At 41.0% G+C, this 15191-nt stretch overlaps 1 protein-coding gene across 1 annotated transcript in view; it reads left to right on the forward strand.

Annotated features, from left to right (window-relative positions):
* LOC118556218 (attractin-like protein 1) overlaps nucleotides 1-15191 on the forward strand; it is a gene marked incomplete at its 3' end in the record, with an annotated part of 111226 nt that overhangs the window by 51721 nt on the left and 44314 nt on the right. Inside the window, 5 exon segments of the mRNA XM_036126082.1 lie at nucleotides 44-157; nucleotides 1969-2097; nucleotides 8445-8653; nucleotides 12936-13110; nucleotides 13199-13286. Of these exon segments, the coding sequence (XP_035981975.1) occupies nucleotides 44-157; nucleotides 1969-2097; nucleotides 8445-8653; nucleotides 12936-13110; nucleotides 13199-13286 (715 nt within the window).

A 15191-nucleotide genomic window follows, 5' to 3' on the forward strand; every position in this document is an offset into this window, starting at 1 on the left:
TTGTCGTACCTATCCATTTTGTGCTCTTTCTCTTTTCTCCCAGCCCTAATGCGGCGCTCAGGCTGCGCTTCAATCACTTTGCCACGGAGTGCTGCTGGGACCACATGTACGTCTATGACGGGGACTCTGTTTATGCCCCCTTGATTGCTGTGTTCAGGTGAGTGCCTGCTGCTATGAATAGGCGAGGTGTCTGAGGGAGGTGATAGGGAAATGACTAGGGAAACCTTCGCCACCTCTTTAATGGCGCCTGAAAACGTGCGCTCCTGCAGGCGAATGAGTCAACATATAGCCAAACAATGGGCCTCATAATTACAGTCGCTGCACAAAGCGGCAATAATGGAGAGAAAAATACAGCGATTGCTCACATTATCCCAGAATGACACTTAAACTGCTCTTGGAGCTTTATTGCATGTTTTTGCTTTTGTAGCCCCTCTTTTATGCCACTAACATTCCTTATCTGCAGGAATACCGCAATCCATTTACCAACCGCCTGCTTTCTACCTATCTCAAATTAAAAGCTCATTTTCTCTCCTGCGTGAAGACTTTTAAAGTTGGGGGGAAAAAAAGCAAACATTATTGCGCAAACAATGACAACATTACCTACCTACTGTGAAAAAAAGTATTTGCCCCTTTGTGGATTGCTTTACAAAACCTGATTTCACTTTCGGGCTTCGGAAGGAGGAACCGATGAACAAAAATCTCCACATGAATCAGAACATGACAAGACGTAGCTGGGCCTTTATGACAAAGTAATTGCCCACTTGATAAACTATGAATTTTACAAAGCATGCCAGGCCTGCTTACTCTCAGACCTGTGAATTCAGAAAATCACCTAAACAGAAGCTGTCTGACGACGCAAAGGAGGCTGCGCAATCAAAAAAAGAAACAAATGATAAACCATTCTAAAGAAAGCCAAGAATAGATGACAAACAAAGTAATTGATGTCTATCAGTGTGAAAAGTGTTAAACTACCATGACTAAGGCTTTGGGACTCCGCAAACCACAGTGAGAGCCATTATCCACCAATAGAGAAAACACTAAACAGTGATGATCCTCCCCAGCATTAGCTGGCCTAACAGACTTACTATGAGGGTGCATTGACAACTCATCCAGAAAATCACAAAGGAACATAGCACAACATCCAAACCACTACCAGTCCTCACTAATCTCACTACAGACCAGTGTTCATGAATCAATGACAACGAAGAGATTTGAGTAAACAAAAACAAAAACATGTGAACTGATCAGGGGGGAAAAATGCTGCAAGAATGCAAGATTAACAGACCATAAAAAAAAAGAACATCATACCTACAGCCATCCATGGTGGCGGTACTGTTTAAGGAGCTGCACAGCTTTTCATAAAGTGATGAAACCATTAAGTTCTGCAGTCTAGGTCCAGCTCGTTTGTGAGCCTAAGCCCAAGCATGCTTGGCTTATGCAGGACGAAAGTGATCTAAAGCCCAGCAGCACCACAACCTCCGGATGGCTAAAAGAACTTTAGATAAAGGACTGCCAAGTTGTCGCTGGAGCTTGAAAACTCTTCATTGTTGTTGAATTAAGACTATTCTACAAGAGAATAGTCTTAAACACATGGAAGGAGCAGGTGTGCGGCTGCAGAAGGCAGATCAGACCAAGTCTAAGGGTTTCCTGGTGCATTGCGTTGAAAATTAGAAGTGACAGGCCAAACAAATAAAGCGCTGCCAATCCTCAGAGGAAACACATCATCAAATGAAAAGATAAAGTGGATTGTGCCTCTGCGCTGCAGTAGGGTTTTGTTTAGAGCTAATCACTGTCATCATGACTGCAGGGACTCCACTTGCTTAGCTCATTTTCTTTTCTTCCTAAACCTCTTGTGGGACATTACTTAAAAATTACAGTTTGTAAAAGACAACAGCATCAAAACACCCTTCTTCATGATTCATTATTAACACTGAGCTGTCTGGGTTCCCTTTGTCGGATCTCTCCCAGTGGTCTGGTGGTACCGGAGACGAAGGAGAAGGAGACGGCACCCGAGGTGGTGACGACGTCTGGATACGCCCTGCTCCACTTCTTCAGCGACGCTGCCTACAACCTGACTGGTTTCAACATCGCCTACTCGTACGTTCTGCACGCTGTCTATCTGTGACATCCCGACTGGGGTCTCCTTTGTTGGTCGTTCTTTTCTCATTTATGGCCTCCCAGTGGTATTTTGACAATGGGTGGTTAAAAGTTCACAAAGGCCCACAAAAGCAGATTCAAAGACATTTTAACGCTAGAAGAGATACATAGTCCCTGCAGTTGGTTCTGGGTCTGCCCCAGGGTCTCCTTCTGGAAGGAACGTGCCTGGAAATCCTCCAGTAAGAGACCCGAAACCCCCCCCCCCCACCCCCAACCAACTCTTTCCGATCTGGAGAATCTCCTTCTCTGCTGTTCATTTCAAAGTTGCTATAAAATAGATAGACCAAGCTATATTTTCTGCAACTCTGCTGCATCACCCACTTCTGATGCAGATTAGGAAGAAGAATTGAAACGTCACTGGTTGGAGGATTTCCAGGCACGTTCCTTTTTGTTTGCTGACTCGGGTGTTCATCACGGCTTGTGTTTTGTTGGAGTCAAACTCTGGCTTAAACATACCTTTGACCTTTAGTAACCCTCATCAAATGCAGCCGGGATGCTTCAGAATCTGCAGTTTGGGGATATATTCAGGACATCCAAAAAAAGTCTTGTTCACGCATTTTGGATATGTGGGAATTAAATAGGAATGATTCAAAATCCACGGAAATGTGGGTAGTATAAATAATAATCAAAACTGTCCAAAAAAAATATTATTTAAATTTTTAGTCAGTAAATTAGAAGTAGTTAACAAAATTTATTTTCGGGTTAAGAATAAATTAGAAAATGCCCACATAAATTCCCCCTTAAAATGACTGAAAATGAACTCATGCCCAAATTGTTAGCACATATTTCCTCAGCATCTTAAACGTAGTTTTCCCCGTTTAGGACTCAAACATCTACTTTGGTGTGCTGCAGACTGTTGAAATGAGGGTGAACACCATGATGACGTCAGCAGAGTGGTCTGAGGTAGAACTTTATAACAGCTTGTGTTCTTGGTCAGGGATTGAAGGGGTCTTAAATAATTGGAATCCACCCATCCTACTCTACATCTAGTACAAGTGGATGCCTAAAAAAACAAAGATATTCTAACATGCCAGCAGGCCTGACCGTCTGATCAAGTCCGCCCTGAAAGCAGACCGAATGATGCTGAAAGAAGTCGGCAAAAATCCTGAAATGTCGTCGCAGAGCCCGCTTCTGGCCCTTAATAAAACACTCCACACCTTTGCTCTCTAAGAAAAACGACTGCGTTGATTCAGATTCTGGGCTAGAAGGAGGTTTTTCCTCAGCAAAGTGCAAGATGGTTGATACCTTTTGTTCAATGAGTAAAACAAAGTTAGTTTCTGCTGCTAAAGTGCAATCAAATAAGTGATTCAATGACTTTATTTTCCCAGTGATTGATAAAAAAAATAAGATTAGACATCAACAAGTTCACTTTTTTAGTACACAGCTGAATATTTGAATACAGTGGAAGGTGGCCACCTTCATTTAAAGAAAGACAAGAAAGAAAAAACCTAGTACACTAGTAAAGCCAATCTAACAGTGGCATCTAACTGAGTGAGCACGGAAGCAATGAAGTGCGCTGTCTGTATCTCCATGAGATACTCCTTTGGCAGGATGGCAGACAGGATGTGCAGCTGTAGAGCAAATCTGCCTATGAGTCAGAAACGACAGTGAAGAAGTACCAAGAGGGCTGAAAACAGATGCGGTGTGCCTCCTCTCAGTAACAACAGCCTGTTAAAAACACTTCCTGGCTTTTAGCTTGCTCTCTCCTGGATCCATCTCAGAGGGAATTTAAGGGACTGAAATATCCATGAGAACGCTGAAAAGGCAACCTTTTCTGAAACAAGAGAGAGGCGAGGAAGTGAGACTCGGCAAGGACAAAAGAACAGAAATGAAGTTGAAGGATGGCACACTTTGTGCCTCTAGTTTTTACCAGCTGTTGGAGGTTTTTCAGTAAAACATGGTGAAACATGGTGAAACATGTCTTCACGTTTGCAGAGGATCTTCTGTGTTTGAGCGGTTTTAAGCTTCTGATGGATGATTCCACTGCTGCCGTTTCCCTGTTGGGAATCTTTTTGTGACCTCTTTAAGTGTGAAAGCCCGCTCAAGGTTAGACTGGCGTTGATGATCACGCTGCGTCATTTTGCCTGGGGAGTTTTTTATGACTTTCAGCAGCGTTTTTAATTTGAATTAAAATAACATGTAGAAAAAAACAGCACAAACTAGAAATTCTGCTAGGGGCCATTTATGGGACATTGTTAGGAAACAGTGCGGTACTACTCTGGTCCATTTGGTGGCGACAAGAAGACAGCGAACAAACAGACAAACGCAGAGATGTTTTGTCCATATCCTGCCACTCATCGGGACTCTGGAGAAACAGGAGGACAACTCCATCTCCTTAGCCCCTTTTACACTGCCCCAACTCTATATAAGTAATTAAAAATAAAGCACAGCTTCTTTCTGCCTGGGCAGTGCAGGGACCGCAGTTGTCTGTGTGTGTGTGTGTGTGTGTGGGGGGGGGGGGGGGGGGGGGGGGGGGCTTAGGAAGTGGAGGGTAGAAAATACTGATCTTTATGAGTATAATTTTTCCTCAGCCATAGCGAGAATGATGGGGACAATTTTGAAGTAAAGTATCACAGATACAGCAAAATTTATTTTATTTCGGTTAAAGGCTATAAACACTGAGAAGGTCTCTCCCTCTTTCTCTGCCACGGAAGGCGGAGCCTACTCCGCACGCACACACACACACACACGCACACAGAGTTGGCGCAACAGTTTATAATTAACTCGAAACAGCAAAAACATCCAGCCAAGATTTTCACATTTGATATCTGTTATGCCCAGCTATCCCCCACTAACTGGCCTAGTGGTTAGAGCAACATGCTCGTACTCTGAGAAGGTTCTAAGTACCCGATTCAGTCCCCGCAGACTGGCACTGTGTGTCCCTGAGCAAGACCCTTAGCCCCAGGTGGCTTCCCGCACGCTGTAAAGCCGCCCACTGATCCCTAAAGGATGGGTTAAATGCAGAATTGGAATGTACAATGACAAATAAAGATTTCTCCTTCTTCTTCTAACTTTGTAAACACTTTATAGTGACTTTTCAGCCGCAACCAACATGATCCAGTCAGTGGGAAATCCCAGACTGTCTGGCCGACTAACCCTGCCTCCCCAGTGAGCCCAGCCTGTTAGCGGGTCTCTGCCGCTCCTGACAAGTCTGAGCAGAATTAAAACTGCCTCATAATCCTGATAAACTGACTGCACAGATGAAGTTTGGAGGAGCACTTTCTCTGCTAAAAACAGATTAAAACTACTTTTTGTGATAATTGAGGTTATAAAATCGATAGGTTTGTAAACTCCACATCTCCTTACTACTACTTACTCCACCCTTGAAAGCAGAGCAAAGTATTGGGTTACTTGAGAGACCAAAGCCCCAGGAAAGCGAAATTAGCCGGGTAAATGTGTTTCAGAACGCTACACGAGATTTGAAAAGCCCCAGACTTTTGAGTGGCAATGAAAAAGGGGCTAAAGAGCCGCAAAGAGTAGGAAATCTAGCAACTGTGTAAGCCATTTCCTGAATTTTCTATGTCTGAAGCCAGAACACCACAAGGACCCTTTGACGTGTCAAATCAACATTTTGGACACTTTGTTATTAGACGTTGTTACCTTTTCCCATTTAATGATAAAATCTTTGCTGTAAACAGAAAATATGTAATGTTGTCTGTGTCAAAACCAAGCTCTCAGCTCAAAGAGGCAAGGCACAAACTCAGCCATAGCTATGAAAGGTTTTGTATTTGAAAAGTGCAAAATTCATCTCCATTCCGTCTGTCGACACCAAAAAGAAAGCAGATTGATTGTTGATAAGATTTGCAAAAGTAGCTTCTCTCCAAACAGCTCTGTGACTTTGGAGAACATAATGTTAAGATAGTCTTCATCGTTTTTACAATGCCTCCTTTTCTGTATTCTGGCTTTTTACTTCCAAAAAAAAACAATAACTGGTACAAAAACAAAGTTCTAAAGGATAGAACAATTAGCACATGGCAGAAAAATGCAGAGCCCTAAATCAATGCACGACACAATGTCAACCCCAAGACAAAACAGCTACGATTCTAGCCTGAATTTTAGTTCATGGAGGGAAGATTTGAAAGGTGACTCGTATCCAGCGAGGAGACAGAATTCAGGAGAGAAGGGTTTTTTTTTACTGAGCGCCAGTATGAAAATCTAACAAAGCGGTACCCTCCCCAGGGGTTCAAAGATTTTCTAGTAAGTCTGAATGGTCAGTGAGTTAGTTAGTTCACTTGCAAACAATGTCTATGTCCCCCCCAAAATAATTCATTCTAGCAAACGCTAAACCTACGTTGGACTTTAAAAGGCGGATATGTAATCAGACCGGGGCAAGACAAGCCATCTTGCTTACAGGAAGCTCGTCTACATTTCCTGCATAAATTACTTTTGTCCTTAATCCCTTTTCACTATGTTGCCAATAAGTGGCCACACTGTTAAAAGCTCTTTTTAAATCAATAATACAGTCTGTGTCTTTTGTACAACAAGGTCATCAAAAACTAGAGATCCCAATAAGACATTATAATCCATGCAAGGTACTCATTTCTGGTTTTAAGAAAAATATGGTTACAATGGCTTTTTTGTTGAAAAGGTTCTTTTAAAATGACCTGTCTGCTTTTTCAATAATGGTAAAGCCAAATGTGATTCATTTCTTTTCAGAAATTTTTATGGTTCTAATATATCATATTTCCCCTATAAATAGATCTTGTTCCAGGTCTGACACTCTATTTTCTGTTCTCTGTCCAGTTTTCTCTGTTTATATAAAAGGATACCCACACACTGCCAAGATATGCTAGGCTTCCCCCAAGAAGAAAACCAATATTAATGTTAAAATTGATGGAATTGAGCGCAGAAACAAACAAAAAAAAAACAGATTTTGCTTGTGTGATAAGAATATTAATATGGCAAAAAGAAATTAAACTAACATAACGTCACCGTATAGTTGGGTTTTTGCTGTGCCCTGCTACCGCCTGGCTGGTTTGTGCCACATAAAGCAGACACACCTGTCCGTCTGTGCCAATAATGATAACCTTGATGAAAAAATTGAATGATATGCGGGAGGACGCACGGGGGTGGAGGGAGGACGCGCGCGCGCACACACACACACACACACACACACACACACACACACACACACACACACACACACACACACACACACACACACACACACACACACACACACACGAAGGTTAGACTGGTTGTCATGACTACCTTGTACGGTCGCAATTCAGCTTTTGGTGTTAACAAAAAGATAGTTTTTCTGCCTGTGGTCCATGAATCCCATTTATCACAGCACTCCTATTTTAGGTTTGATTTGCTGTTTGAAAGGGGAATATTTTATCCTGCCATTAAATCTGTTCACTCTTGTGTCCTCGTCCAGTTTTTAATGCTTGTCTCATGTCTGGTAGGTTTGATTTCCACTCCTAAAACTGGTCCTTCTTGTCTCTTGGTAGATATCTGATAAATATGCTTTGAATTAAGATTTTTATTCATTTTACTTGAACCATTTATATTGTTTGTTTTAAAATAATTGCTAGTTCAAAGATTTTTTTTTTAATTATTCATTATTAACACTTAACTGTTTCAGATTATCAAACAAATGATAATATAAGACAAATATAACCTGATTAAGACAGTGAGGAGTTTTCGAATGAATTCATTTATTAAGGAAATAAGCTATAAAGCCATCTTTAGGCCATAAAGTGGGCCTAAAGATCTACAAAAATAGCACATAATGCCCTGTGTTAGAGAAATGTAAGAAGAGATGAGAAAGAAAGTCACTGACATCAAAACTCTGGTCAGAGTTTAGATATCTGCTCTGCTTCCCCAAAAATGAGATTAAGCAAAATCTTCAGGCTTGCTGAGATCAAATGAGTTAGCTGATCTGCCACAAAAAAGAACAAAACACACAAGGAAAAAGCTGTTGGCGGAAAATGCTTTATCTCCGCGTTATAGGTGGTTTTATTCATGCAATAATCGGACGGTGATCTTCTGATAATTCATTGAATTGCGGAACTGGTGATGATCAACAGTTGTCTGCTGTTCAAATGCCTTCTAGCGAACCTGAAGGAACCTTGTAGAGGGTAATTAGAGCATCCCAATAAACTTTCTATCAGATTGCTTGGAACTCATCTGCACAAACTGTAATTCTAAGCAAAAATAAAACTAACAAAAAAACCAACAACTCCATGACTGCTTGAAATTGCTAATTTAATACCACGTCCACATGTCTCACTCCTTTTTAATATTATTGAAATTAAGTTAATATTGCTGCCTGATTTGCTCAGGATCAACTCCTGTCCCAACAACTGCTCGGGCCACGGCAGATGCAGCGCAGGGAACTCTGTGGCGGGTCGCGTGTACTGTGAATGTGACGAGTACTGGAAAGGAGAGGCCTGCGACATCCCGTACTGCCGGGACAACTGCGGCAGCCCGGATCACGGCTACTGCGACCTGACCGGGGAAAAGCTGTGCGTCTGCAACGACAGCTGGCAAGGTAAACCGCCACACACACATACCAGTCAAGTTCTTTTAGGATCAGGGAGAGGAACTGAAAAATCACTGCGAAACAGGGAGAGATGGTTATTTTCTCAGAACATAGACCACATTTCCCATGATTCCACCACATGGAGATGATCTTTTTAAATGTCTTTTAAAATTATTATTAATGTGGAAAAAAAAAGAGTGAAAATGCAGCTTAGGATGATACAAACACAACAAACAGCTACATCCTTCCTGCTTATTTCCAACACATTATCCGAATATTATACTTTTTATAATGTCTAAATGTAGAATGCTAAAACGTCTTGACATATTGGAACATTTTAATTCCTTAAAGAGACAGACTATTTTAATGCAACGTTTTAACTTTTGGTTTGGTTTCCGGGCTTTGATTTAGTTACCTGATAGACCTTTAGTGTTTGAGAGGGGGAAAAAAGACAAGACAATACATTTTGGAAACTTAAATTCATTCCTCACCCACCGACCGATGATTGCTTCAACTGGACCTCAGTAATCCATACATAAAAAATAATTTTTGTTCATCTTAACTCAAAAGACAAACCAAGCGTTATGTACTGAAGTCACAGGTTGAACACAGTTGTTACATTCAATGATGATGCAGCGCCCTCTCCTGGACTAATGTCTGAAATGCAGGAATAACAGGATTGTTAAAATGCAAAAATCCCATTGGTGATTTTTTTTGTTTACTTATAATTTGTTACAGGTGTAAAAACATTGAAGTGTATAGGAAACCCACACACAATGTTCACCAAACTCGACTGTTTGGTGAACATTGAACATGGAAGGAGACGGTAACCTCAACATTGAAGTGTATAGGAAACCCACACACACACACACACACACACAGACCAATATCTTCTTTTTGACTCACACCACCCACTGGAGCACAAACTTTCTGTCATCAGAACCTTACAACACCGGGCCGAGCATGTCCCGACTAAAACAGAAGGGAAGCACAAGGAACAGAAACACATCAGAGATGCCCTCCAAACCTGTGGGTACCCTAACTGGGCTTTTGTCAAATCAGCAAGAAAATCCAAAAGACCCGCTGCAGAACATAATGGTGAGAAGAATAAACGAAAAAACATTGTCATCCCATATGTTGCTGGAGTCTCTGAAAAACTCAAGAGGATTTTCTCCAAACACAAAATCCCAGTACATTTCAAACCAAACAGGACCCTCAGACAGACGCAGTGCATCCAAAGGACAAAACCCCCAAACCTAAGATGAGCGGAGTGGTGTATGCAGTTCAGTGCAGTGAGGAATGTTCTGATCTTTATATTGGAGAAACCAAACAACCTCTCCACAGACGCATGGCTCAACACAGGAGAGCTACCTCCTCAGGACAAGACTCTGCTGTCCACCTACACCTTAAGGACAAAGGACACTCTTTTGAGGACCAAAATGTTCACATTTTGAACAAAGAAGACAGATGGTTTAAAAGGGGTGTGAAGGAAACCATCTATGTTAAGAGAGAAAAAACAACCTTAAACAGAGGAGGGGGCCTTAGGTTCCAACATTCAAAAACTTACAATACAGCAATAGGATTAATTCTGGCCAACCATCACCTTAACTCTCACCCTCATTCGGGTGATCAAAACATTGTTCCTTTAAGCCAAGCCAATAACAACCCTAACAACTCCTCGTTACAGAGGAGTGGACCATTTTCAGTCCAATCTGCTGGCTTAATGGCTTTAACGACCGCCCATTACTAAGGGGTGGACCTGTTTCTGTTGAATTTGCATGTTATCTAAGCCATTACTCCACATTACTCCAGACTTTTTGAATTGAGAAAGCCTCCAGGAGAGGAAGCGAAACGTCTTCAACTACGGAAAACAAGTCCAGTTGCTTTGTTTTTTACCTTTTTTTTTTAAATGCCCATTTGGGTAAAGCACTGAAAACTGAATGGAAGCAGGACATGGAAGTAGGAATGATGTAACTTGCATATATAGAATATAGATAAAAGGGCCAGAATTTCTTTTGACAATTTTGAGCTTAAACAAAGTGATTATTTACTCTCTGGTCTGCAGCAACATATAAAAGTATTCACACCTCTTGCATTCGTTTCACATTTAGTGTAATTACAAGCACAGATGTCAGCAGCGTAATCTTATTAGATGCCATGTCATAGACCAACACAAAGGTGTGGATCATTATGAACGGGGAGGAAATGATGCACGGTTTCCAAAAGTTTCTTTAATATTTTTTTTTATTTTATTTTTTTTTACAAAATGCTGCATTGTGAAAGAGGCACATTATTATATTTTAACAGTTTATTGTGTATTAGATGCTGACTGAATAAACAAAAAATTGTGGGTTTCTCACACATTATTTTCACATAAATTTGGTCATATTTATCAAATATTTTATGTTTATATTTTAAAACAGAACCTCATAAAGAGCATTTTGTATCCTTGTCATTAAACGATGTAAAATAATCCCACACAGGATCTGGTTTGGACCGCTGCTGTCTGGCTTAGTTTTAGAATGGGCAGCAGCGCCCTCTTCTGGATGGCAGCCTTACTGCAACACTGAAGGTCTAACGCAGGGGTCAGCCACCTTTACAACCTGAGGAGCCATTTTTGCCTTTGGTCCAGCTAATAAAATGTGTTTAGAGCCACAAAGACTGAGTAAGCCTCCAAAACCTAATTACCAGTTTTTACAATATTAACATCAATAAATATGTTTACATTTTAAATAAAATTAAAAAAAATATTTTATAAGCTTATTAAATAAAGGAAAGCATTGGATTCTTACATACACTGCAAAAAAAGGGAACTAAAAATAAGTAAAATTTTCCTGAAATGATTGTAGTTGTCCTTGATTTGAGCAGTCAAGTTTGAATGATGTCCCAGTGCAAATAGATTTTTGTACTTAAAATAGGAAATAAGATCTAATTTCAAGTGCAGACATCTAATTATCTTATTTTAGGGGTCAAAATACACATTCCATTGGCAGATAATCTTAATAAGTTTGAAGACAAATACACTCATTTGAAGAACATATTATATACTTTTAGTTTCCTTTTTGCAATGTAAGAGAATGAATACATTTTGTTTAATGCAATATTATTTTTTCTTCTTCATAGAAACAACACCAAAAACACATGTAATATCAACCAGAAGACCAAAACCAGAAGACCCTACAAAATATATTCCTTACATTATTGGTGTAAAAAAAACAGCATTCATTTATTACCTATAGATTTTAAAACATTGCTCAATCCTTATCATATTTGGCGAACGTTATTAAGTGCAACAGTGGGAGGACTGAAAGGCCACTTGCAACTCCTGAACCACAGGTTGCAGACCGCCGGTCTAAGCGGACGTTATCAGTTGATCAGATAGAACAAATCTAATCAGCCGTTAATCGACAGTTAATGTTAACTCGATTATTTGTTTGGATCTCTACTCTGAGTCAACTACCTGTGGGATCCTATATCAGCGGCATGCAGTCACGTTCTATGAATTAGAATTAATGTTCCATTGGAGTTTATGTGTCAAAATAAAAGTACCTTCAGATATCAAGCTTTAAACAGGTATTATACATGCTTTTCATTAACATATTTGTATTAAAAATAGTTTTGTTGGTCTGATGTAGTATTCTAATGTTAATGGTCATGTTTGCAGTAGCTGTAAGTGGAAAAATAATCATAATTAACAGAAATAAATATTTGAAAACATCAGCCTGTGTTAAATTAATCTAGTTAATGTGGTTTACTTAGTGAACTGAGTTAGTCAAATAAATGGACGTGTTGTTAATATTCTGAAAGTCAACTCAAAAGGAAACATTTAAAGTGGATCCTTTAGGAATGTTTTTAGTAGCAGTGTGTCACAAAGACAATTAGGAAGTATTTTAACGACAACTAGGGGATCACCAAGAACCTGCAAGCTGAAAACATGGTTTGGGTCCTTGGAAGCAAAGCACAGTGAAATTAGAGGATGTTTAAAAAAATTTCCCAGTTCTGTATTTATTTTAAAGCTGGTAAGTAGATGGAAGATATCACATTTAGCTTGTTGAAACAGAAACATTATTAAAGTAAAAATAATGTCTTCAAAAATACCTCAACAAAAATACCTTATTGTTGTTACTAGAGGGCGCCAGAGTCAACTATTTTACCTCCTTTAATCCAGTTTTTTAAGGATAAACCCTGAACATCCAGTATCAGTAAAAAAAAATGTTAGCTAGCTGTAATAAATGATTGTTTTAGACCTGTAGATACGTGTGTAAATAAAATGCTTCTCTGTTTGCTTCAGGTCCCGACTGCACCCTCCCTGTTCCCTCCACGGAGGCTTTCTGGATGCTGCCCAGCATCAAGCCGTCGGCTCAGTCTCTGGGCCGGGCCTCCCACCGAGCCCTGGTGCATTCTGGGTTGATGTGGGTGGTGGGAGGCTACTCCTTCAACTACTCCAACTACCACATGGTGCTCAAGTAAGCTGTGTTGGCAGGTCAGGTTGTGCTTTATTAAAAGTGACTTTCATGGCTCTGGGTGCTGATGTCTCTCTCTCTCTCTGCTCAGCTACAACCCAGACACCAGCGCATGGGACGTGGTGCCCGTCAGCAGCGGGCCTCTCTACAGATATGGTCACTCTCTGGCCCTCTACCAGGTAAAGCCTGTTTCATTTTTTTATTCAATTTGGAAATAGTTTAATCATTTTGAAGTAAACAACTCTGACGACTGTGGAACGATTACACAGTGTTGAGCATCTGAGACACGGTAGTTGTTTTATTGTTCATCTTCTGAATAGGAAACATGATGGAGACTTTCTTGAGGTCTTGCAGTGTTTCCCGTAGTAAACTTTGTCTTGATTTAACTCGAGACTGCTTAGATCTAGTATACTATTACCTATAATAACAAATTCTATGCAGTTTCTCCATACAGTTCATACAGTGCTAACCAAAGCTATCCATAAACACTGAACTTTTGGACCTCTGGCCATATTACAACTGCAACCTTCAGTTGTATTTAATTGGGTCTTGTTGTGTTGTCCCTGCTGTAGAACACATCACCACAACATGATGCTGCTCCCACCATGTTTTACCATGAGGATAGCGTGTTCTAACCTGACCCTAGCCATATGGATTTCGCTCCGCCTAGCTTCACTCACATCCCTCTGGGACCTCTCCATAGGAATTGCCTTTATTGAAGGCTGGCCCTTATCAAAAATCCTTGCATATGATTGGATAAGCCACTTGTCTGTCACCTTTATCGACGTGCTATTTCAACCACTCACACCAAAGGTAACCCGTGACGCTGTGAGAGCGACGCAGGAAGAAAAATAAAGTTTTTTTTTTTTAAATGTGTTTGCAGCTCTAGTGGCACGTGTTTTATTGACAGTGAGCTGAGAGGGGGGAAGACAGGCGGCAAAGCACCGCGGGTCAGAGTTGATCCCGGGCCGACCGCGTCGAGGACTAAAGGCCTCCTAACATGGTTCGCGCTAACCGCTCCACCACGGACGCGCCCCAGAAAACAAAACTTACCAAATCCGGTCGGGAGAAGGGCGAAAACATGGTTTCCACCAACAAAAGTCTTCAGAGGCGTTCTCTGATGTTCTTTTAATGAAACAATATTAGGTAGATTGGACAACACGGAAGAAATAGCAGCATCAATGCTAACGCTTGCTTCCTCGATGCGAGCCGCCATTGTTGTCTGAATCTCACGGTCGCGTCTCCACTACGTCACATCTATGAAATGCCAGCCCTGCGTCCTGATTGGCTAGACAATAAATTTGGTTGGAGAAATCACTCTATGGGAGATGTCCCAGATGGATGTGAGTGAAGCTAGGCGGAGCGATATCAATCTGGCTAGAGTCAGGTTAAGCGTGTTCAGAGTGAACCACCGTTTTAGTTTACCTCAACATATAATGCTTTGCGGATAGGGCAAAAAGTAACATTTTTGGCTTCATGGAATCATTTTATATCAGAAATTGCGAGGTATGGGATGTCAACCTCCATGACAGGCAGATATGCAGCTTTAACCCTCTTCACAACTTTATCCCTGACCGATCAGCTGTGTTCCTCGGACTTCATGATGCCTTTTTTCTCTCTCTAATGTTCTCTAAAATAACCTCTGAGGCCTTCACAGAACAGCCGGATTCGTACCCAGTGACTCACCAGGAAACGTCTGACGACTATTTGCGTTAGATCAAATTTAGGGGTCTCAGATTACAAGGGGCTGAATAGATATGCCATCAAACGTTTTCGACGTTTCATTACGGTTTGAAAAAGCATCAATTTTCTTGCACTTCAGCTATGTATTAGTTTGTATTTGTTGAGTTAAACACATCCAACCATGTGGTTGTAACATGAGGTGCTGTGGTATTGTAGGAGGAGGTCTGCAGCAGCAGAGAAGTGTGTTAGATGGTGGGGGACGTGTATGAGAGCTGTAGGACAGTGGCGAGGTGTGCTGTAGGTGGGGCAGAGGAGGTCCAGGTGGAAGTGGGACCCGATCAAGTATTGGCTCTAAGACTCTTCTTGTTTGCTGTGGTGATGGACAGGTTGACAGATGAAGT

Source organism: Fundulus heteroclitus, chromosome 22 (genome assembly GCF_011125445.2).
Source record: "Fundulus heteroclitus isolate FHET01 chromosome 22, MU-UCD_Fhet_4.1, whole genome shotgun sequence".
Taxonomy (NCBI): Eukaryota; Metazoa; Chordata; class Actinopteri; order Cyprinodontiformes; family Fundulidae; genus Fundulus; species Fundulus heteroclitus.